This window comes from Chiroxiphia lanceolata, chromosome 5 (genome assembly GCF_009829145.1).
Source record: "Chiroxiphia lanceolata isolate bChiLan1 chromosome 5, bChiLan1.pri, whole genome shotgun sequence".
Taxonomy (NCBI): domain Eukaryota; kingdom Metazoa; phylum Chordata; class Aves; order Passeriformes; family Pipridae; genus Chiroxiphia; species Chiroxiphia lanceolata.
In genome coordinates this window covers 31,233,068-31,258,478 of record NC_045641.1, presented here as the reverse complement: position 1 = coordinate 31,258,478, position 25,411 = coordinate 31,233,068, and the positions used below count along the sequence as shown (strand labels likewise).

Genomic DNA, 25,411 nt, shown 5'->3' with positions numbered 1-25,411 from the left:
TAGGCTTGCACATGCACCGCTGCTTGCTCATGTGTTAAAAATAGGGAGTGACTGCAGCGAGGAACTATGAGGGGTCGGTAGCACCTCGTCTCCTGCCACGCACCCAGCCACTGGGAAACGCCAGCGCCGGAGCTCGGCAGCGCGCCAGAGGCAGGCTCGGGGTGGAAACGGAGAGGCAGCCCTGGGTGAAGCCGGTACCCACCCGGTGCTGCAGTAACGCTGCGGATGCTGCACCGGGCCGGTAGAAGCACCTCTCAGGCAGGGCGCTCTTGACAAGCACCGCAGCGTCCTGTCTCCGCCGTGTAAAGCAGTGCCCCCAGTGTAAACACGGGAGAGCTGCGCGGCTCATATGTGCTACGACCCTGTTCCGACCCCCGCCAGGCACACACCGGCGACCGCCTCCCACCCCTCAGTCGGAGGCGCCCGCCCCGGCACGGATGCCCCCCCAGCCCCTGCCCGGGAGGCGGCAGGGGGTCAGTCGGGCAGGGCGGGGGCGGTGCGGCGGCGGGCGGACGCCGCGCCCCTCGGATGACGCGCCCACATTCCTGCGTGAAGAGCGGCGGCGCCCCGAGGGGGCCGTCAGATCGTGAGAGACGTCGGAGCCCCACGGACGCAATATTTTCTTTCCCTTTGATACCGCTGGGGTTTTTTACGTGATTTTTTTCTACCTTTGTTTATTTAGGGGTTTCTTTTCGCTGACGTTTTATAGTTAAGGGCTTTTTTCCCTTGCAAGAAGCAGCAGCAGAGAGAGGAGCATCTGCTTATTTCGAGGCTTCGGGAGAAAAAACTCGCTTTCAAGCTCTTGCGCAGAAGGTACGGCAGGGGCCGGCTGTTACCGGGCCGCCAGGAGGAACGGGGTGGCTTTCCAGACGGAGCGCGGCTCGTCCTTCGCGCCTTGTACGGCGGCAGCGCCCCGGCTTGTCGCCAAGACCCCGCCGGGCTCCGCCGGGACGAGTGTAGGGACGCGCTGCCGCTGCATCCCGGAAAGGTGGCAAACCCGCAGAGCGACTGCGGCGCGACGCAGTCCCGCGATCGATTTGCGTTTTTCCATTGAAAACGCCGGGATGCGCGGTGTCGCCGCGGGGAGGAGGGAGGTAAACACAGGGACAGCCGCAGGGCGGGAGGCTCCGGCAGCCTATGTGACAATCACCCGTCGGTGTTGCATCAGTCTGCTCTCCGCTATCGGGGCGGGGAGGCGGGGGGGTGCCGGGGAGGGAAGGAGGACAGCGCAGCGCGGCGGTGCCGCTGCCCGGGCCGGTCCCAGCGCGGTCCGGCCGCGCCGCCCCCGCCCCGCGCGCTCTCACCTTTGTCCGCGCGCCCCCCGCCCCGCGCGCCTGGTACTTTTCCACTCGGCGGCGGGCGGGGGCCGCGCGGCCACGTGACGGGCGCGCGCCCGCTGCGGCACTGACGTCGCCTCCCGCCCCCTCCGCAGGCGCGGCGAGTCCCGCCGGCAAGGACAAAAGAGCGGCCCCGCCAGCATGAGCAGCGCCGAGATGGGCAAGTTCAACATCTCCCCCGACGAGGACAGCTCCAGCTACAGCTCCAACAGCAACGACTTCAGCTACCCGTACCCCACCAAGCCGGCCGCCATGAAGAGGTGAGCGGGCTCCGCGCCACCGGCCACGGGCGGCACCGAGGCGGGCACCCGGTGGTGCCCCGTGTTCGTCGGCACACGGAAACACGGGAATGACTGCGGGCGGAGACGGGCGCGACGCTCCGTGCGCTGACAGAGCGGCAGGTGGGGCGGTTCTTTCGGGGCTGTTCGTCAGTTTGCTCGTTTCCTTTGAAATGTATTGGAAGTGTTGAATGAGAAGTGAATATGCCAGTTACCCGTGACAGTCACTAACGATGCAATGTTGTTTTGCAGCCACTATGCAGATATTGATCCAGAAAATCAAAATTTCTTGCTCGACTCCAATCTTGGAAAGAAGAAATATGAAACTCAGTATGTAAGTATATAAGCAATGACGTTTCAAATAAATAAACAGAAATGTATTGCCAAAATTATATTTGTTTTAATTCTGGGATGAGTAATGACTTTCTGTTAATTATTACATGTCTCCCTTTTCTCAGCATCCGGGTACTACTTCCTTTGGAATGTCAGTATTTAATCTGAGCAATGCTATTGTGGGTAGTGGCATCCTTGGTCTTTCTTTTGCCATGGCTAACACTGGAATTGCTCTTTTTGTGTAAGTATCTTTTGGTTCATCAAAACAAAAAAAAAAAAATCTTTTTGCTGTGTAATTCCTAGTGGAAAAATACTTGGTGTAAGAATATGAGCTGTAGAAAACATCCAGTTGTTTCCATAGGTGCAGAATTGCATTTTAGGATTTATGACTTGTTTTAAATTTAAAGACTGTGATACATTCAGAAGGATTTGCAAACATTAAACAGCTTCATTCCAAGTTCTGCAACCCACAGAAATATTTTACAGTACTTTACCTAGTTGTAGTTTTTTCATGAAAAACTGATAGAATTCCCTTGAAAGTTCTGTTATCCAAGTTCCAGTCAGGGATGTAATATCCTTCTTCTCAGACGATATCATTGTGCCTACAGACTTACAGTGTACTTACACCAATAAAGAAATCCTTTTTATTGCTATGCTTTTACTCAATTCAGGGAACTGGTTTCAGTTACACCAAAAAATTGCTGTCTGCCTGCCAGGGAGGAATGTGGAATAACCATCATATCTTTATTGATACATCTACATTGGCAAAAGCTTTCAGGTGTAAGACAGACTGTAGTAATGTAGTTGGAAATTACATTAGGGCTGTTTCAAAGACAAACTACCTTGTTACCTTTTAAAATTAGTATAGTTTCCATAGTCCTGAGGCAGGAAAGCAGTTAATCACTGATGATACTGAGGATTTGTGATGACAGTGAGGGCATTACAGGCATGCTTTAATAACTAGGTTATAGATTCAGATCCAGATGCAGTTGATTAAGGCGGTAAATTCTTCGAAGACTGTGGAATCACTTGTGTCAGTGCTGTGACTTGTCACTTGTGTCAGCACTAAATAAATAAATAGTATGGTCTGGAAGCCAGAAACAGAGTGAGCTTTAAGATGAATTTGCTGACTGATCTTGTCAACACTGTAGGCAGCCATTCTAGTTGAGGATTGAGGGGTCCAGGATCTCTGCTGTTTTAAAGTAATGTAAAAGTACGTTAAAGTAACATAAAGTAACAGCACATCTCAGCTGTGCTGTTCCTAGTTGATGGCTGAGTAAAATCCTAGTTAACCTCTACCTGTCAGAAATAGGTCTATTTGTGTGCATGTGTTGGTCTTGAATTAGCACCGTAAGACAAGTTTCCTGAATCCCCTGTACAGATCTGTGAAGTTTTTCTCAAATCTGGTTTCTGGTTCTTTGTGCTGCATTTACTAATTTCACCAATGTCACAAAAGGAAATGTAAAGGGTATTCTGGGAGCGCTAAATACAGCTTGCCATTTTTAAGCAGATATGTTGATTCTTAGGTTTCTTGTAAAGCAGAATGCTTGTACTGATATAAGAAGGACCAGGGGGTTTTTTGAATGTATTGTAATTTTCCACTGTGTTCTTCAGCAGCTGAGAAGTCCCCCCTAGCGTGCCACTCCAGAAGGTGCATTTGTTGAGGGACAGAATTGTTGAGAGATCTGCATTTTAGGTGATTCACACGTGCCGTGGGAAAGATAAACAAGCCACTAGCAATTCCCATGTGAGCACACCTGAAGAGTTAACTTTTGAGGAAAGAATTTTTAATTTTTTTTTTTAGTGACATAGATACATATTTCCATTTGAAAACACAGCTCTCAATGTGTCTGAATTTTCAGTCAATTCTTTAAAGCTTTTGCAGTTTCATCTTTAAATTAAAAAAGACATTAAAAAATAGGTTTAAGCTGAAAAGCTGATTTCTTTTAAGAACAAGAGATAATCTTCACTTGCAGTTAGTCACAACTGTATTCAATGGGTGCATGACACACTGTTGAACAAGGATAGGAGGACAGGAGAAATACAGTGTCTTATAAGGATACAACCCCCCCAACCACCATTCCCATTGATACTTTGTTATTTATATCAAATGTAGCCAATTTTAATAGCCTGACAGCTTGGCGATGTTAATGCCACTTTACACTAAATAGAAGCGTTGTTTAATCTTGCACTAGAATTTCTTTGTATGCCTCTGAAATGCAATTTAGTATAAAATCCTTTCTAAATGAAGCATTAATTAGGTTTTCAAAATGCTTTTAGCTGACCTTAGAATTTACATTTTTTTCCGAGGTAATATTTTAATATGAATAATACTTATGTTTGATACATCTTATTTAATAGGACTACAATAAGTCATTTATGTCTATTACAAATTTGCATGTTTTTCTCTCCCCAGGATACTCCTGCTGTTTGTCTCAATATTTTCTTTGTATTCAGTGCATCTTCTTTTAAAGACTGCCAATGAAGGAGGTATGGCAAATTACTATATTACAGGCATGGTATTTGTTTCATATGGTATCTTGGTGAAACACACCCTTCCAATGGAATATTCTGTTTTCTTTTAGGATCTTTATTGTATGAACAGTTGGGAATGAAGGCTTTTGGTATGGCAGGAAAACTTGCTGCTTCTGGATCAATTACAATGCAGAACATTGGAGGTGAGGACAAGATCTTAAAATGTCTGTACTGTCAATAGTAATTGTTCCCTACTTATTCTTGGAGACTTACTTTCACGCAACATGTGTTCATTAACCGCTTGTGTTCAAGTGAAGTTATGAAACATGTTATGTGATTCTTGCATCGTGTGGCATATTCTATATTTGTAATGATCTATGATGTTATTCACCTACAGCTATGTCAAGCTACCTCTTCATAGTGAAATATGAGTTACCATTGGTCATCAAGACATTTATGAACATCGAAGAGACCACAGGGTAGGTGTTAGAACTCCTCATCAGAGAAACTATTAGGAGAAACAAATACGGAGACTGTGTATATTTTTATATGAAGACCACGTTCGGTACACCGTAGGGTAGCTTCTTACTCAGACAGAGATACAGTAAGTTTTCCCTTCCCCTGAGTGCTTCACTTCATTTAGATCCAGCCTGACCTGGGAAAAGGGTAGAAAAATACAGGTATCGCATCATATTACAGAAAGCTATTCTCTAAAGAATATCAGGTAAGTGTTAATGTATGTACCAGTCAGTACATACTCTAAGGAAAGATAAATGTGGTTATGGTTGGCTTTTTTGTTTTGTTGTTTTTTTTCTTACTGCATCTAACTGGTTTGGTCTGATTAATTTGGTTTTCTAGTGTTAATATTGTGGGAAGTGTTTAAATATAAGATTAAGGTGCAGTTTGCAATGAATGTCTTAAGCAACAAAAAAGTTCTCAAAAAGATAGGGGGACTAAATCTGGGACCTAAACCAGAGTTTCCGTGCCCAAGACTAAACTGGTGGATGCCTTGCCATCTAGCCCTGGAGACACCTTGACTCCAGAGTGGCTTTCATCCTTGGCTTTACATATAAGTGCCTCAGATAAGGTTAGTTTTATCTAACCATACCCTCTGAAAGTTAGATTTTGAGCTCATCATTACTCTGGTCATTGTATAATCAGTGGAGAAGGGTGATCCCCTGTAGTGGTCAGTTCAGCACACCTGTCTTAGACACGTGTTTTGGGCATCTCCACAGAACAGTTAATCATATCACTCTGTATTGAGAAGGTGTGTAAAAACAAGATGCCTGAGTTCAGATGGATAGAGTTAAGTGCTATAAATCTCACTCTTCAGAGTTGTACTTCTGTGCCTTGTCCTGAAGTGTCCCAGTCTTGAGAGGGCTGAGCAGCTCAAGACTCCAACTTACACCTAAGCCTGAGTTCAGAAGGTAGGCATTTTTCTGCCTGTGTTCCCCAAGGGGTGTTCAAGCCATTTGGTGGTGTTCATACAGTTTGCTGATAGATACTGTTATAACAATGCTAGCCATCTTTTTTTTTTTTTTTTTTTTAAATGTACTCGAATGCTGCACCTACCCCATCTACTTAGTAGTGTTATACTTACAAATTCTTTACTGGGAGGATTCATTTCTCTCCTTTGGCTGAATTCAAGTCCTTATTTTTTAATTCTTAAGAAAGTCCCTGGAGTAACCAGTACTTAGAAGGGGGCTTGGAGGCAAATATTTTTAACTGTCCCATCTTCAGTAAAGAATTCCAAATTGTTCAAGAAGGAAAGTTAAAGGCTGTGAATCTCACTGGATACAGCTGCTGCTTTGCAAATCTGGCAGAGAAAATTAAGAAATCAAGATCTATATTTTAAATGTTTTCTTGTTGGCTGGCACTAGGTAGCTGTACACAGATTCAAAGTAAATATTTTCTCAGTGCTCTGGCAATTGTGAACCCCGTTTAACTGACTCTCTCCATGCATTGCTTAGGGGAGTCTGGGTGGCTACCATTGGCATGGATTCCACTCTGGCAGCCTGGTGCCTAAAATGTAAGCACTTACCTGTTTAAATGTCCCAAAATAATGCTTACTGTAAAAGATCTGAATTCTGAGACAATATCATAGATACTAGCTCCATTATTAAAATTTGTTTAGCAACTTTTAAAATACTTAGCTGTATTTAAAGTTGCACAATCCCATTCTTTCTCTTTAACACAGAAAATCTTTGAAGTCCTTGATCTGAAAGTCCTGATAGCCTCTTTATGAGGTATGCACAATAACAGTACACATTCTTATGACTGTATCAAATGCAAAGTCTCTGTGCTGTGATTTCTTTTAAATTTACCACAAGACTACTACATTTAAAAAAAAGTGTATGATGTTAATGTCCTATACATTGGAAGTTTCTAAAATAGTCCTTTCTACATCTAGTTATCCCAGATAAAACTGAGTAAAGAGATGACCAAATTGGTTTTGCATTTACATCATAAATCCAGAGCAAGTCAGTTAATTATTTCATATTTCCACTACCATGTAAAAAGTTATATCTCAGCAATTATGTTTGCATATACAAATTTCCAATTAAATAATTTTTCTTTTAACTCAATAGTATACATTGCATTTTAAAATAAATACTGTTAGATGGCACCATAACAGGATGTAAAATATTAATATTTGGGAATAAATGCTTAATGTTACTTTAATTGCTTAAAGCGCATAGGATGACCCTGTAGAACTTTGTTTTTCTGTGTTTCAAAAAATATGTTAATCTCCTAATGCCCCAAAATGTTTTGTCAAAAAAATAGCTGCTGCTGCTTATGGAATAAGTGGCAAAAATGTTCTGAAGGAAAAAAATTCTGAGGTTCTTACCATGCTTTCCCTACTGAAAGGGACTAAATGTGCCTCCAAGAGACTCCCAGTGCTTGTTGGAGTTTTCTCAGCCAGTGGGCTTGAGCTACTACCTTACCTTCAGCCCTCATATGTTTTTCTTTAACTCCCGCAGTGCACCCAACAGAATTTTATTTCCATTTAAAGTGGAAACCCTGTTGGGGCTCTGCAATATTCTAATACATCTGGAGAGTTGAGAGACAACACTTAAGAAAATTACCGGGTTTTCCATGATTGATGCCAGTTGACTTTTTTTCTAACTAGTCACTTAACTTTCTGTCTTCTGACTTCCAGATACATATTGTTTTTATAAAAGGACACTAAAGGAAAGGCACAATGCAGGTTTGGGGTGAGATAAGAAGCTATTGTAGAACATTAGGCCCATAAAAGAAATTGAACACTAATCCTTTGTGACATCAGGTAGTGCATATTTTTAAGGAGCCATATGTTATAGAAGATGAGTGAAGACTAAACTGAAAATGTAATTTTTAAATACTTGATTACTTAAAAATATTTTTTTTTTTCTACAGAGAATGGTATCTCAACGGTGACTATTTAGTGCTGCTGGTGTCTGTCATCCTCATTCTTCCCCTGTCCTTACTGAAAAATTTAGGTAAGCAGGAGAGTGCAATCAAAATTTAAAAAAACATTGAAAATACTGTGGGGAAGTGGATTGATAGAATGTTTGAGTCTTCGTGCTATGTGAAGTAACAACTGTTTCCAAACTCGTTTCTTGGGACTAATTAGTGTATAGGTAATTGCTATCAGTCTACTTGAATAAAAGAAAAAAATTAATCAATACAAGTATCCTAAATTACAGATGCGTTTTTGGAAAATGAAAGAACAGTAGATAGGTGGCTTTAGAACAAGGTCAACAGTAATCTTCTGTTCTTATTACAAAGTTTGACCTCTTTTGGTCAATAGTGAAATAATAAAATAATGTTATTAGCTGTCCTATAAGAGTCTCCAAAGAATAGAGATGACCCTGGGCAGTTAAATTGTCTTTGCAGTGTCTTTTCATTTTGGATCCCAAGCATTAGCAGACTATTCATACCAGATGCTTTCTCTGAAATGGCTGTAATTCAGTGATATATGTGAATAATTCAGTTAACATACTTATTTGTACAGAGAGTCTTGTAGTAGAACCTTAATAATCAAGTGTCTCAAATTTATTTATCAAGTGACTATTTCTGGAAATTAAGTAAATCAATGAAAACAGAAGGGAAAAGGCTAAGTTATCTACTAGCACATGCTATAAGAATTAACTGTATAATCATTCTTCTTATACAATAAACAATTCATATAGTTGTTGCTGTGGGTTTTTTTAGTTCACATTTTTTTTCTTATAAGTTAAAAAGTTTAATACTACAGACTCACTGTATGTACAGACCCTAATATGTCTTTCAGAATTTTCAAATGTGGGTTGAGATTAGCAGAAAATCAATGAATATTAGTAGTTCTGTGTGTAACACTAAGAAAATCACAATCTAAAACTATCACTGATAGAATATATTTTGTCATGATGTTTTGACTTTGAATGGTGTTTCTGTTTATTGTACCTTAGATTTTTTTTTTTTATCTTTCTTGGTCACAGGGTATTTGGGCTATACCAGCGGCTTTTCCTTACTTTGCATGGTCTTCTTTCTGATTGTTGTAAGTATAATCTTGTTGAGATCCAGTGCTTGTAAAACTGTGTTTCAAAGTGAAATTAAACACAGTTTCTGAAAATTTTCACATCTTGCATTAGTCAAAGTAATAATAAATGCATGTCTTTATTTCTAGGTAATTTGGAAGATGTTTCAGATTCCTTGTCCTATGGACAGTGACATTATGAATGCGACATTATTAAATGGAACACTGGCACCTTTGGTAAATGAAAACATAACAAATGATATGTGCAAGCCAAAATATTTCATCTTCAATTCACAGGTAACTGACTGAAATCAAATGCTCTGTTGAAAATAACTGAGACTAAATACATAGCAGATAAATTAGGTCATTTTACTTTCAAGTATTTGCCCAGTTCTAAACTTGGGATGTGTTAAGGCTTTCTGTTCCAGTAGACTTGGGCACTGTTTACCTCATGTGGACTGGGTGTTTCTACATTCCAAATACAGAGAAATTAGCAGAGCTTGATGTGCCTGTTTGAGTGGCAAAAAATACATCTTTCATTCTTCAGCATGGCATTTCTCAACCTTGGTCGAGTAAGCTAGTGAAGCATTTTAAAAAGTTGAGTGCAGAAGAAGATGAAGGAAATAAAATTGTAAAAGCATGCAAATAGGAAGTGTTTGCCAGGGTTTGGGATAGACTTGTTCCCAGTCACAAATTCTTGAGTCATGAATGCTCCCAATTGCAGTGGTGAATGTCCACACATGGAGAAGTATGTGTAATACCTAATACCAAGATCAGGCTGTAGTGGCTTAAGCCTGTTACTTGCAGAACATAATTTTGAATGCAGATACATTCAGATCAGCATGGACTTCAGTGACATTTGAGATGATTTGGTCCTCAGGGTCTGGGTTTAAGAAAACATAAACTTGTTTTAATTTATTTTAAAGTTTCTGGTGTAAAGAATAGCTAGTCTTCTTCAAAAAATAAACTAATGCCTAAGTCAAAACTGAAGAATCTACAGATGATTATTTCTAAACTTAATTTTTTAGTGCCTGTTGAGATACTTACAAAATATACTTTTTTTTCAGACTGTCTATGCTGTCCCAATCCTAACATTTTCTTTTGTCTGCCATCCTGCAATTCTTCCTATTTATGAAGAACTGAAAAGGTAAATGTTAGAGATATATCTATAATTCCACTAAACAAACAAAGTAGTATGAAACAGTATGTTCTCACAACTAACAATGTTTCTTTTCCTTACAGCCGAAGCCGTAAAAGAATGATGAATGTATCCTATGTATCTTTTTTTGCCATGTTCCTCATGTATTTATTGGCTGCTCTCTTTGGATACCTGACATTTTATGGTGAATATTGCCTACTCTGCTTTTTGTTAAATTACTTATGTTCTGCAAAACCACAGTATTATTTTAAAGATAGAACAAGAAAGCATTTACTATGGGTTCTAAGTATACACTGTTTGTTGGGGGTGTTTTTAGTGCTTCTGTAAGGGCACACCCAAAAGGAGATCAGTGGTAGACTTTGGTCCAAGACACAGGATTAAAATTGGATTAAAACAGATTCCATGCCTCCAAGTCTTCCCTGTGTAAAATGGAGACATGCTTACAGGAGCTCTTAAGGCTTTCAGTTCATGTTGATGTGACTGTAAAATTTGCTTAGAATTTAGAGCAGAAGCAGTTGTTTGAAAAGTATATCAACTACATCTAATTAAAATACTATTTTCTTTATAGGAAAAGTCGAACCAGAACTGCTTCACACCTACTCTGCTTATCTGGGTGCTGATGTTCTCCTTCTTATTGTGCGTCTCGCTGTTCTTATGGCTGTAACCCTCACTGTACCTGTAGTTATTTTCCCGGTAAGTAATTTTTTTTTTTTATGTCTTACTACCAGTTTTTATTTTCATCACCTGTACTCCTGCAGTCATTGACTGATTTGGGAACTCCTGTTTATTAGTTTAGAGAGTTTTTCTCTTAACTGAAAACAGAAATTCATTCCAATAAGCTTGGTGAAATATAGCTATGCTGTTAATTTAAATAAATATGCAACATTTACGAAGCAGCAGGTACAAATACATTCAGTTATATTGTTTTCCTGGTATGATTAAATCAAGTGGGAAAATGAAACAGACTGGCCCTTTATATAGAGTGCTTACACTGTTGTGTTATCAGCTTACAAAAGTCAACGTGTTTTTGTACATACATTGTAGACCCAATTGGACCATTTAGGTGTGTACTGTTGAGCAGCATCCATAGAAGTTACAAAATTCCCTGGAATTTATTTTTGTTCAAGACAGTTGTTTTTCCTTGGTTGTTGTTTTTTTTCCATTACTGACTGCGCTTTGAAAATCTAAATCACTGAAAAGAGGAAAAAAACTGAGAAACACAGAGCCACCTCTCAAGTGCAGGAAGTAAATATCTAAAAAAAAAATTCTTTCATATTTTGAGTTCTATTAAAATATGAAGTGTTCAGGAAAATAACATTAAAATACTTTCAGAAGGAAGGTCTAACTCAGGTGACAATCACTGTCTTCCACACTAAAGAGTAAACTGTCTTTTTTTTTTCTCCCCCTTCAAAAGATCCGCAGTTCCATTACGCAGCTGTTGTGGGCAGGGAAGGAGTTCAAATGGTGGCGTCACTGTTCCATTACAATTGCTCTTCTGGCATTTACCAATGTGCTTGTTATCTTTGTCCCTACTATTCGAGACATCTTTGGATTCATTGGTAAGCATTCCCTTGTCAGTTCAAGCAGTCTTTCACATTTTAGAAAAGGCAGTTTCTATGTAATTAAAGTAGGCTTACCTGTTTATGAATATTTCTTTCTGTGCTTTTTCTATGCAGGTGCTTCTGCAGCTGCCATGCTGATCTTTATACTTCCTTCTGCCTTCTATATCAAATTAGTGAAGAAGGAACCAATGAAATCAGTGCAAAAGATTGGGGTATGTATAGACAGATATGTAATTACACTTGTTTACTAATTCAGAGAAAAAAGTGATTTTCTGCTTCATGATATAAGAATTTCAAAGTCCTGTTGAAGGTAGTCAGTAAATTGGTGTTTAATGTTAATTTAAAATGTGGAAGCTGCATAGGAATTAAGAAGCTGAGGGGCTGGCCATCACAAGGCTCAGTTCACTTCAGTGACTTCTCTCAGCCCTTGGCCTCCAGTCTCAACAATAGTTGGGTCATTCCGTTGCTGATAAGAACCAGATTTCAACAGAATACCCTTAAAAGCTATACTAGAAAAGGCTTAACAATCTTTGAATAGTCTTTTAAGACTTATGTATGTCATTTAACCCATAAAAGCTGACCTCTTTTTGGTTTATCCTGACTGTTCTTGATGCTCTTACTGATCGTAGACATACAGACTCAGAATCAAATCTTAGACATACTGGGTTAAGTCAGCACAGTGGCATGGCCCGGTTGGTATCAGCAGCTACATTAACTTTCCTTAGTTCAGGGTGAGGTCTGCTGTATTGAAAAAAAAGTACTTTTTGATTTGAAAAAGGACCCCAAGTGTGAGAAAGTTAGCTCCTTATCATTGACTTGATCTCTTGTCTCTTTGTCCTTCATAAGCAATGGCATTTTTGTTATGTATAGGCGTGACTTGATAGTAGGCTATATCATGGTTTAACCAACAGTATCATAGCAGAATCTGAAGTACTTCTTTTATGTTTTCTTTTTTTCAGGCTTTATTCTTCTTTCTAAGTGGAATAATTGTGATGACTGGGTGTATGACACTGATTGTTCTAGACTGGACCCAGAATGTTACATCTGATGGCCATTAACTGCCCTGGTTTAATCTCTAGCACTCCACTTCAAATGCCAGTGTTCACTCAGATACCTCCTGAGAACAAAAATGAGCTATTCAGCTTCCTTTGAAAGGCAGATTCTTTGTTGATGGTTCTTCTGACTGTAGAATATCTGAACTCTGTCTTTAAGAAACTCTTCTGCATGATGGAAGTGGATATTAACATCAAACTATGTGAGTGTCTGGCTGACAGAAGTGACAACTTTATTCCATTCCAGAGAATGGACAGAACTCTCTGTAGACTTTTATCAAGCCATGTTTGGCTTTCGTCATTGTTACTTGGATATTTTGTTATTTTACTTGAATGTGCCTAATGGAACCATTTGATGTGAGAAAGAACTCTTTAATTTAAAGCAAAGTGTTTAAATAACCAATGAGAGAGAGAGAGAGAGAGAGAGAGAGAAACACTTATTTTTTGTACCAAAAATTCTTATGGACCTCAAAAGCACTATTTTGACTGTAAGAAACACTTTTCTAAAAAGAAGGAAAGAATAACATAGAAAAGCTCATTAAGAATATTTAATCAGTGTCCTAAATTAAATTATTAAATTTAGTTTGACTTTCTCGATCTCTTCACTCTCATGACCAATGACAGGACTCAAGGATACAGCATGAAGCTGAGTCAGGGGAAGTTTAGGTTGGATATCAGGAAAAGGTTTTGCACCCAGAAGGTGGTTGAGCACTGGAACAGGCTCCCCAGGGAAGTGGTCAGAGCACTAAGCCTGACAGAGTTCAAGAAGCGTTAGGACAATGCTGTTGGACACATGGTGTGATTCTTGGGCTGTCCTGTGCAGGGCAAGGAGTTGGACACAGTGATCCTGATGGGTCTCTTGCAATTCAATATATTTTATGATTCTGTAGAGGCATAATAAGAAGAAATTTTGTTTTTAAAATGCTTCTGACCTGTTTCGACCAAAACAGGTCAAAACTCTCTGATAATAAATGCTTCCCATGAAATTCACCTAGTTCAAATTAGAGTGAAAATAATCCTGAAAATCATTTATCAGCTTACTTAAGTAACTACATTTACCTTATTACCCAAAAATGGTGTGGAAACCCGAATTTTCAAGCTTTAAAAAACCCCACCGTTTAGAAATGGGTACATTTGAGAAAAGCTTAGGTAATCTAAAATTGTAAAGATGGCATTGGCATTTCCCTTCTTGAGGTACTCAGTAGTGCAATTGAGTAAAACAGGGTTTGGGATTTTTGCTTTTTTGTTTTGTTTTGGTTTTCCTATTGTAGATATAAACTGAATGGCACTGGAGCATAGGATGCCATTAATACAAAACTCCCTCCTCAAATTCCCTTTATTAATAAGGTCCATTTTCAGTTGTAGAAATGTCCGTTAGGGTTTTTTCTGTCCAGTATATCTTGAAACACTCTGTAGGAAAACAAAAAGGTCCTAAATTAGTCTACTACTTGTATAATATTCAAAAACTGTACAGTATTTCTCAAATTTCTCATCCATTATTGGATTTTGAATTACTTGATTATTCTGTTTCTGAGTCAAATCCACAAAATAACTGCACCAATATTTCATGCTTGGTACAAACTCTCTTCACACACATAACTGGGATTCCTCTTCCAATTTATACTGTATAGTAGTATTAAAGATAACCTCATAGGCCGGATAGTCATCTCATACTTGTTTGCTTCAGAGATAGATAGGTTTCTTATGAGCCTTAGCTGACGAAACAGGTGCTGTATGGTTGTGATGAGCTATTTTGTTTCTAGTGCATGTTTACTCTTCCATTCTTATCCCAGGTTGAAGAGAGATAACACTTGTATAACAGCGTACTTGGCTTATAAGAGGTTCTCAAACACAGCAATATTGGGTACAAAAGCCTAGAGAGAGATTATTAATGAAATAATCATGGCAATGTGGTCAACTATCTTCATCTGACACAATGTTTTAAAAAATTCTTTACAAAGGTCTGCTCAGTCTTTGTGTCAGAGGGAATAACTAAGGGCCTGTAATCCATTGATTAAACAGTGCCTGAGACTTTTTTGCTCTTATAGAATTAATCAAACAAACCTAAACAATAGTGTTTGGCAAATAATGTTAATCTCTGCCCAGCCATTTAAAATCTATGAAAAACAACTGCAGATATTTTGTATTGATACTTCTGCATGACTGTAAGTACTGGTCACTTAAGTCTATAGTGTAAAACTATAATGAGAAGTTAGATTTCTCATGTGTTATTTGTATTATTAGTTTGGTGGTACTCAACTGGCAATTAACAATCCTGGAGTCAGCACTGACTAACACTCCTTAGGTACTTCTCTGCCTCAGGTACTGTACATCCATGGCTAACTATCCCGTGTTACCTGATCTCCACAGAAGTGCTGAGCACATGCCTCCTCAGTACTGTGGCAGCTTTTCTTCTTCCTCCACAAATGTGCAAAGGTGGAAGAGGATTAAAATGTTGTCTGCCTTTGAGCAATTTGTAGCACATAAGGGATGAAGTGTTTCCCTTGCTAGCATTCAAAAAGGAGGAGAGAAAGTGAGAAATAGCCTCCTTTCTCATAGTAACCATAGAAAAGGAAGGAGTTGTACATGAGAAGTTACTACAAAGTCCTTCTCAACAACCAGAAAGGAGGAAGATTTTTGTGATGACACCTCATAAGATATTGTACATGTCATTAATTTTCGGAATGTAGCAATTTCCAGATTATACATTGTGTGTCATATTATTTGATAACTGACTCTCCACCTGCAACAGTTGAGTTCCACTTGGCTGGGTTGATTTCCAACATATGATTTTTTTAATTATTTTTTCCAAACCTGTCTGTTTAAAGTTACATACATTACAAACCACCTAAAAGAGCAGCTTCAGTATTAAACCACTGTTTTGTCACCTCAGTTAGACATTACTGTCTTCCATGATATTTCAGTCATAAATGTAACATGTTATTTATAAAACATTAATCCATTAAAACTAAACCTATTTTTCAATATTTATGATAGTCTATGTACATAAATTAAATTGTATGTGTGTATATACTGTAAGTATAATGTATATAATGTAGGTTTGGAATCCAGGATTTATGTATATATTTCTCTCTCATTACTGATTGTAACATCATTTCAAGTTGTTCATGTTGTACATCTGTATAACAACTGTCAAAGCAAAGAGCCTTTTACAACAGTATAATGCTTACAGAAATGGAAGAAGTGTGTTACACCGAAGGTGTGTAATAAAACACTAAGACTGTATTTACTACAAATGTATATGTTGCAATAAACACAGGAATCACTTGGGTCCATAGAAAGCATTGTTCAGGTTCATGTATACTTTTCCTCTGAGATTTACCATGGATGTTACGATTTCCTGAATGCAGCAAGTTAACAACCTTTGCGATCTAACCTGTTTGTTAGGCTGCCAAATTCGGGCATCCTGTGGTACATCTGTGTACATATGTAAATACCCACCGTATTGGTAGAGGCCAGCAGTACAGCTGCAGTTGTTGGCTAGACTGTTGGCCAACAACACAGTTTCAATGAAACATTGTATGTTTGTTTTAACTGAAATAAATAAATAGATAATCCTAAGTAATGGTGTGGTGTTTTCTTGGGGGAAGGCATTTGGAGGATTTTCTTTAAAGATGATATTAAAAATGTACCTTTAATTTCATGCATATTTAACTTACTGAGCACTCTTTAGGAAAACAGGCCGGAAAGAAAAAATGTACAATTACATCTACGATTTATGACACTAAAAGAGTAAACAGAACGAGACTGGGCATTAAAACAGGAGATTAAATTCTGCAAGGAACCTGCATTCTGTCATTTTTTTTTTTATTTTTTTTTTTTTTTAGAACAGGCATAGCTGGAGACAAGACTCAAATGTGTTAGATCTTGTGTAAGTGTAAAAAATGATTTGCTGAAATCCTATGCCACTTTCCTTGATTTGAATCTCCAAGAGAAGAATAACTGCTTAGGTAAAATTTTCAAAACTGGCGTGTCTGTTTCACTTCCATTTTAGAAACTGGATACAGACTAAATGCGGTGTATCTCTTCTTAATTCTCAAAAAATCTCTATCATGAATACCTGTCCCAAATATTAAGAATCAGGTGTGAGAGACACTGGAGTTGTAACAATGTCTTGTATGCAGCAAAACAGTACAGGAAAGGAATATTAAAGAGGTATAGTTAAGTACCCTGAAATTAGGAAATGCCTCAATTAAGGTTGTATTAATTACATGATAGCATAGTATTTTTTCCTGGAATCCTCACTTCATAGCTGTTCATTATTTTCTATGATGCTTTCTGTTCACGGTGTTTATGTATTTGTGCAAAGTCCTGACAGGGGATGAATGTCCTCATTTCTCCCTAGTTCTCATTTTAATGTCTTCTTTGAGAAACACAAATTATTCATTTGCACAATGTTGCAAGCCTGTAAGAAAGTGTTAATCAGTATACAGCTCTGGGGACCTGGAGCATGAAGAGGTAGTGCTGTGAAGCAGTCATGTATTTGAGTCCACAATTTAATGTGGACTTGCTTATTTTGTATTTCAACATTTGCTTACAACCATCTGAACCATAACTTTAAACAGGTTTGGCGTGATCATCATTCTTGAAACAAGAACCCTAAGCATCAAGTTAGCCATTTGGAAAGGGTGATCAAGTCTGGAAAGGCTCATTCTCTTAAGTTGCCCACCATCACAAAGGAACTTCATAGCAGCAAAGAAGCCCTTTCCCTAGAACGCTGCTTGACTAGCTGAACAATTAAGCCCACCTCTATGCAATCAGGCATTTCCATCAACTTAAATAACATGAGAAACAGTGTTTTCTACACACTTATTTCTCTCAAGAGCTGTCTCATCGTGTGAGGTGAATGAGATAGTGCAGTGATTTAAAAAAAGAAACCGAAATTTCATTGTGACAGTCTAAAATCCTGTGCTTCGAACGTCTCTACCTGCCATGAGGTCTTTGCTTCAGAAGATGGTTGTCACTTAGACTTTAATCACAATGCTGAGATTTGTGAATCTTTTGAGGTCTATGCAGGTAACAGGTGGCATCTTTATTTCTGATTCCCTGGAAATTTTCCTTTCCTCAACCCAGGCTTTGCCAAGTCTGTCCTGTCCCAAGGTCATGCCTAGGCACCTGACCCTCAAGTGTTCATGCAGCAGCTGGATTGTATCAGGTTGTGCCCTAAGGTCCCCTGTGGCTTAGCTCATATCTCTGTTTGCAGGGCAGCACAGCTCCCATTCAGTCTGTGTGCCCAGGTTCCCTTTCTGGAAAAACAGAGCAGAGCATGGCCACTGTATGCCCACATTTCAGTGCCAGAAGAAACCAAGATGCCATGAGGAAGCCTCCAATCCTGTCCTTCAAGGAATGTGGATGTGCCATCCCATCTCCAGTGCAGATGTGCCCAGCACTGCCTTTCTTGGCCTTTCTGCTTTTAGTCTCTTGAGTGTGACAGTCTAGACACCACCTGCTTTTCACATTTTCTGTGTTCTTGCACAACTGCTTTAAGCTGTCATAAAGTGAGTCTGTCAACTCTGTCACTCTTGCTTGCAGCCTAGTCCCAGTTTGCCAGCTCCTCAGTAACACCACCTCTTGAAGCTCCTCCTGCCAGCCACCTTTCTTCATCTCACTACTTTCTTGACTATGTGCCTGCCCCATCCTTACACATTTACTGTACCCAGGTACAGCCAGAAATATATTCCTTTGATTTTCCTAGTCTGTTCCTAGGTGGTCTCCTTATGGCCACAACTCTAAATACAAGCCTTATTTTCTTATTTTCTGGCCATCCCTCCAGTCACGGCTCTCCAGCAGTCCCACAGGGGCTACTTCAGGAGCCCAGAGAAGCCCACTTCCACGCTCAGTTCAGGCACCTCTTGCCCCTCAAGCCTTTGGCTGAGCACAAAGTCCTGCTGAGAGGATGACAGGGACATCTTTTCTAAGAAAAATGATTCATTATTTTTTATGTCCTCTTTTCCCTGATTTTATTCTCATAGAGGCCAAATCATTTACTCTGACTGTCTTTTCACACAGATGCACAAAAACACCGCCCTGCTGCAGTTACACATGATGGAAAATGTCAGGAGAAGAATCTGAAGCTAGGTACCATTTAAAAGAACAGAAACATACTCCAGTGAGAGAAGAGTCATTTAATCCCAGTAACAGGTGGCATAATCTGTCTTGTTTGAAAATGTTATTTAGATTAGAAATAAGTGCTATTTTTAATTGTCATTATTATTTACATATACTAAAAAGGAGGAAAAAAAAGGGTTTCCATTTGCAGAACATAAACTGATAGGTAATATATGTTGGATAGGTACTAACAATAAAGCAGAAATCAGTATGGGTCTTGGAAAGGAAGTTTAGCTTATATAATTAGCTTTTTCATGATCTTTAAAACTCTTCTTCACATCATTGCCAAACAGCTCATATTCCAGCAAAATTAAATGGAGCCAAGTGAGGTGCTGTGGGTATTCCCAGATGTTCAGGAGTTATTGGGCTGGGACTAACATGATCAATGACACATGTACTTTTTGTTAAAATAAATATCAGTTTGTGAACCTCCAATATTGCTCCTTCCTGCTCGCTTCAGTAAAATGACTCAGTGCACTGGTGGGTGGTAGCTCAGGGCTGGAGCCAAGGTGACTACACATAACAGACAGACAGACAGATCTCATGAGACATGGCACAGACTGCCCCCAGGCACCTCACCCTGCCTGCAGCACAGGCACTGGAGGCTCCACTTAAATCCCCACCGAGGACTTGGGCAATGAATAAAACTGGCAGGCACTTCCACTGTGGGCAAGATATGGGGAGTGTGCCCCAGCATCATGGCTGAGGAAAACACTGAGGAAAATGTTAAGATGGGGATCAGAACAGGCACAGCAGAGTCTCGACTTTGTGGAAACGTGAAGAGCAGCCATGTAGACCATGAGCAGTTTCCCCCTTTGTCCATCAGAAAACAGTGGCAACCAATCAGAAGATTGTTTTGAAGTAGCTGCCCCTAAATTGTTTGCAGTTGTGCTTGCTTTTCTGACACAACTGGGGAGGCATCCACTCTGAAACTGTTGCTCTGTGAGGACTGGTGGGCTTCAAATGAAAATGGCATATAAGGGATGTGTTTTTCGGGGAAACAAGTGAGGAAGTTCCTAAGAACAGCAGCTGCAGGAAACCGAGCTGTCACAAGAAGCTGCCGAAGTTATAGGGGCCGGCGCTGGGTGCAGGTATTTCCTGATGCAGAACAGTGCCAGGAGCAGCAAGCCTCCTGCATGCGCTGGCCTGCCTGCAGAAATTGAGCCAAAATGTCTTGAGTGCAGGAAATTATGAAATCTGCACTAACACAGATCGAGTGCCCATGGGGACTGTCTGTAGCCTGTTGCCATCACACAGCTCAGAGGGGCTGCATGCTTTCTGCTTGTGCCAGGTTTTGACTCTTGCTCTCTTCCCAAAAATCAGATCCCAAAGGTCTCTTGCCTTACTGCAAAGATGATGTTTCCAAGCACAAACAAGACTTACATTCTTCTAAACATGGACATGGATGTCCCAGGAAACATTTTGAAGTCCTGCTTGCTACAACAATCGTGGTTTGGGGTGACACTGTGTGTGTCTGTGTCTGGATGTACACACTGGGAATAGAAGGTACAGGGGCTCTTTCGATATATTTCCACTTACATGGAAAGACAGTAAAAATTCAAATGGAGAAGTGAAGAAAACAAGTTCCTCTTCCAGTAAACCAGACAAGAGCCAATACTGATTTCCACACCTATATTGCTTTTCTTGGTCCCAGAAAGATCCATGATTCTCAAATTCCTCTTACACATTGTACTTTGGAAGCCCGTGCTCACTCTAACAGCCACTGCAAGCTGGCTCTTAATCTTCATTTCTTCCTTGAGAACATTCATTTCGGGTATGCTGTATTTCATATCCTGGTTGCTTCAGATCTTATACAGTTAATGTGAACACCAAATTGATTATGAGACATATGTGCAACAGCCTTTTTTTCCCCCAGGACCCAGCCCTAAGCTCTGCAGTGAGCTTTTATAAACTACCAGCCAGGTCACAGTGTATTTCAAAACTGAGTTTGTAGTTTAACATAAAACAAATGTTTTTGGTTTTTTGCTGCCACAGATTTCCACCCATTCTGGTACGTCAAATGCAGCACTTCACTACTCCAGCACTTAACAGAGGCAGTTTCCATCTTGTGGTTAAATTTCTCAACGCATTTAAACAATCGGTATCTTGGATCAACACACTGCTTATCTCCCAAGTCCCAGTGGAGAAGTCCTATGACGGTTATTATGTCTGAGCATGGCTAACTGCTGGAATATCCATCTATCCTCCCCTGCAAATTTTAGTTTGGCAGGGAACATGAGTCTTCTCTTCTGCATTTTCTAGCAGCAACTTCACCAAAACTAAACCTCTGAAGTATTTCCTTTTTCACTTGAATGTGGATAAGCGTGTGAAAGAATCAGATACAATCTTTGTCATCCAGAAACTTTAAAGAACCATGAAATCCTTCTGAAAAAGGCATCAACAACTACTTAGAGTAACTACTTTGATTGCCTTCTTATTTTTATAAATACTGAGTAAACTTAAACACATGGAACCTAAAGTATTCTTGCAGTTTATTTTATTTCTGTCAGTTCTGCTGTTATCTGAGTAAAGCTGCCCGTGTGATTCAGCCTTTTCCGTGCTGAAGTGACTAGAATGGTGCTTTCCCTGTCTGTGCACAATGAGTGCACATAGTCCAATAACATAGAGATAAAACAGAAGTTCCTCTGTAGAATCTTTCCTGCTTTCATTTCTCTCACTCTTCTTCAGACTAATGTATTGTAGCTTTACCTTCTCCCTCCACTACAGACACCCAAAACCATTCACTTTGCTAATTCTCACAAGGTTTTGAAAACTCTTAGCACTTCCTTTTTTTTCTCACAAATAAATGTCTTTGCTTTTCATTTGCTTAGTAGTTTCCGACATGATCTTTTCAGAGACTGTAAAGATGATCAGATTTCAAAGTGGAAGTACATAAGGCCTTTTGTCTAGTCTAACAAATTGACTGCAATATTTTATAGAAGTATAAAAGAGAGGAAATATTTGGAAGACTAAGTGATAAAGAAACTGTGAGAAATATTGCAATATCATAGTAGTGAGTATGGCAGCCAACTGATGCATTAATGTTACTAAACTAAACTATAGATTGCCTTTGATGCTGGAAAGCTGAAAATTAACAGCACAAAGTTTTCTCTTCATCCTCCTGCTGCAGCTCGGCCATGTTTACCTGCTGCCCTGCACAGTGACCTGGCTTGCAAAGCCTCAGGGTTTGTGCTTTGCTTCATTAGCCAGTGTTTCCTTTATCCATGAGCCCACTCTCCCTGCAGCCTTCCAAGGAGCTGGTGGATGTGGAAAGCTGGCAGATGCTGGGGCGAAGAAGTGGGCTGCTGCCCAAAAGGGATAGGTGTCCAAGACAAAAACTCAGGTGTGTGCTAACAAAAGGGATGCTTGATCAAAGGCTTCTGCTTCGTGGTGCCTAAAGGCTGGGAATGAGACCTGCCAGCAGCCAGTTATCCTGCCCAGGGAAAGGAGCTCCCACTGTTGGCCAAGTGCCCACCACAACGGGGTCTGCTGGCCCCTGCTCACAAGCAGGTCAGCTTCCCTGAGGGCTCCAACAGGCAGGAGTGAAAACGTAGACAACAACTGCATTTTTGGAGTTGGCACTGGAACTCACTGAAGCACCAGTCACAGGAGAGGAAAGCAAGCCAGAAGAAACACAGGAGGGAAAAGGCCTGCAGAAGAGCAGAAAAGGAGAATGATTTCATGACTGTGAAGAAGAGAGAAAGTGGCAAATGAGAAGGGAGATGAGAATGTCTGTGCAAAACATAAGAAATCCCAAAGTGGTTTTGTGGTTATTTGTTTGCCTCCTTGCCTTCCTTGAACAGGAAGGGAGAAAGGACTTGGTGAAAATACTCCTGGATAAGGTACACAAAACAGAATGTGTGAAGAACTGAACATCAGCCAGCCCAGCCCTCAAAACTGCTCAATTAATAAATATTCAGAATCTTTTGGAATTATTTTGAAATCATGTGCAAAAAATACTGGAGAAAACTCTACATGTTGACAGTCTCCAAGGGAAACCTGAGTCATTACTTAACTCTTGTTACTTAATGCCCACAAGGCTATCTTCTATCCCACTGGCACATTAACATAAGTAATAAAACAAATCACTCTAAGCCAGAATCTTTTCTGCAGGAAATGCTCAGTGAAATCAAGGGAGTAGCTTGTCAGAATAGCATGGAGGTCCACATCACCATTTAAACGTGGATTTTTAGAGTGGATAACCATTACAAATAAGCCAAAAAGGGATGACTAAGTTTTTTCAGACTTCATCTGACTGTTTCTGACTATTGAGCAAAGATATATAAACCCTTTCTTGGCCTGTTTTTCAAGCTGACAATGAGGAAACTCATCCTGGAAAATAAAGAAGTGCTCATTCCTGGCAGCCAAGAAGTGGTGGGCAGCAACAGCTGGTGCAGCAGCCATGGCCCATTGCAGCCAGTGCAGTCTCACAACAGCCCTTACAGGCAAACTGCAGGCAGATCATTCCTCCTTCTCCTAAGCAGCCACAGAGCAACTACACAGGCATTTTTGTGCCTCTCTCCAGAAAAACATTCTCTTACTTTATGAAAAGCTTTTGCAGTGATGCATTTTGGTACTACAAATATAAAATGTAAATCTTTCTTATTCCCTAGGGAAATAGGGAGCCTGATACACAGCTTTGAGGGATCCTAGGTTTGCCACTCTATACCAAAACATACCAGTGATGCTGGAGGTTTTCTACTCACAGTCAGTTACAATATCCTGAATCACATGAATCTCGTAAAAATTGCCAAGTCATAAACAAGCTTCTGACCTTGAGCTAGTAACTGTACTTCCTGAAGTGCAACATAAATAAATCAACATAAAATGGCATGATTGATGCAATTTTCCAGGAACCAGATAGGAAGGAAAAGAAAGTAAGTATTTTTTTCTGGCCAAAAGATTGATGGTGATATTCACATCTGAAGGGAGGAATTTGCCTTGACTCATAGGAAATATCTTTGTTCTTGGGGATTTAAAAACAGCCTCTGTGGAACAAAATAGATGGCCTGAACTATGCCTGTGTTTTGAGGAAGGATAACTTTGCCTATTGAAAAGAATAACGAAGTGAAGAAGTATGTTAATGGAATGTGAGGTCATTTTCGTTTTTCTTTATAGCTGCCTGCACCAAAGGCAAATGACAGTGGTGAATTATTTTGAAGAGCATAGCAACACATAAAATGAGAGAAGTTTAGATTTTGAATAATTAATTTGGATTATGTTGCTGTTGACAAGTTGTTCACTTATTTGGAAGACACAAAAATTGAAAAATTCTTTGCTTTGAAGAGATTTATAGTCTTAACAATGGTGATCTTACGTGATTTTGGTACTAGCTGTCATATATTTACCTTCACATTTTTTAAACCTACCATAAAGTTAACAAGGATTAATTGAGGCGCTAACAGAAAAAGAGCTGCAAATCCCCTCCAAAACCCAGTGAAGGTGCTCACTCATCATCTAATCAAATTTTCTACACAGAAGAATGTCTGAGGATTATTAAAACCAACTTCAAACCCGACAGCATAATTATTACAGTCCCAGGGTTGCTTTTATTGCTGAAACATAAGTAGCCGTGCTCCTAGAGCAATGATGTTGCTGGAGGAGATGAGCAGCACTTGGTCCAGCCTTGCCTGAACTTAAAGACAACTTAAGTTGGCTTTCCCTGCATGGTGCTTGGGGCTCTGAGGATACAAATTAATTATATGCTTTAAGCACCTTGAATGGTCCCACTAACAGATGTTTCTTTTAAAGTAGCTTTGGAATCAAACCTAAAACAAGTTGTTGTTTTTTTAATCAAGACCTCCTATACAGAATGAATTTGGAAAATGAAGAAATAAAATGGAACTCAAACTTTGCACCAAAACAAGCAAGTAACTGGGGCATGTGCTGAAGAAGGTGACAGGGAGAAGCTCTGCGGCATGAGAAGAGTTACCCTAACTCCCAGGCCTGCTGCAGATACCTAATCCTATTACAAACCACACTGGATCATTACCAAAACGGTTCTCATGACATTTTCCAGGCCTAAATACCTGCATGTGTTTCACAGCATCAGGCACAGCACCCGTAAGAAGGGCATGGCATCAGCATAGCCAGGAAGGCCAAGGGTGGCGAAACAGGTTGTGCTTCTGGGATGCATTTGCCCGGTATTTAGCCTTTGAACACACCATCTTTTCAGCTTTGTGGGCTCTTGCCAGATGTTCATGCAGCTGCACCAGTCAAAGAATTTCTCACAGATGCCCTTTCACATTAAATGTTTCAAGGAACTTCTCAGCTACTGGACATGAAGGTGTTTCAGGGAAGACATGGCCACTTTCGGAAGGAGACTTCTCAGCAGGAGAATTAGGAAGATGAAGAGAGCTGACTCAACATGGCTGCTGTGTGAATGTTTTACCTGAACACAGGTGTCCCCCTGCAGCCACCACCTTGCTGCATGGGCACACAGGATGGCTGCTGGGAGAGAGGGCAGCAGCCACGCTGCGCACGCCGGAGCTTCCCTGGGCCCCTCACGCGGGCCAGCAAAGCCACCATTATCCTCTAGGCAAAGTCATATGACAGCACACAGAACAATATTGCTGCGTTTCCTTCCCA

The 25,411-nt window shown here is 40.2% G+C and overlaps 1 protein-coding gene across 3 annotated transcripts; it reads left to right on the top strand.

Moving 5' to 3' along the window:
* Positions 1 to 535: 535 nt before the first annotated feature.
* SLC38A2 (solute carrier family 38 member 2) lies at positions 536 to 16,276 on the top strand. 3 transcript variants are annotated; one of them, XM_032687754.1, is made up of 16 exons: positions 536 to 813; positions 1,433 to 1,597; positions 1,868 to 1,949; positions 2,074 to 2,189; positions 4,365 to 4,438; positions 4,534 to 4,626; positions 4,821 to 4,902; positions 7,820 to 7,902; positions 8,884 to 8,942; positions 9,072 to 9,218; positions 9,989 to 10,068; positions 10,164 to 10,264; positions 10,649 to 10,773; positions 11,495 to 11,639; positions 11,757 to 11,854; positions 12,602 to 16,276. In XM_032687754.1, exons 2-16 carry the CDS (start codon positions 1,479 to 1,481, stop codon positions 12,698 to 12,700), a joined length of 1,503 nt encoding a protein of 500 aa, XP_032543645.1. In that variant the 5' UTR covers positions 536 to 813; positions 1,433 to 1,478; the 3' UTR covers positions 12,701 to 16,276. The 3 variants fall into 3 exon arrangements, with proteins under 3 accessions (XP_032543645.1, XP_032543644.1, XP_032543646.1); XM_032687753.1 differs by having other exon boundaries at positions 561 to 813; positions 11,495 to 11,854; XM_032687755.1 differs by lacking the exons at positions 536 to 813; positions 1,433 to 1,597 and adding an exon at positions 1,720 to 1,738.
* Positions 16,277 to 25,411: the final 9,135 nt, after the last annotated feature.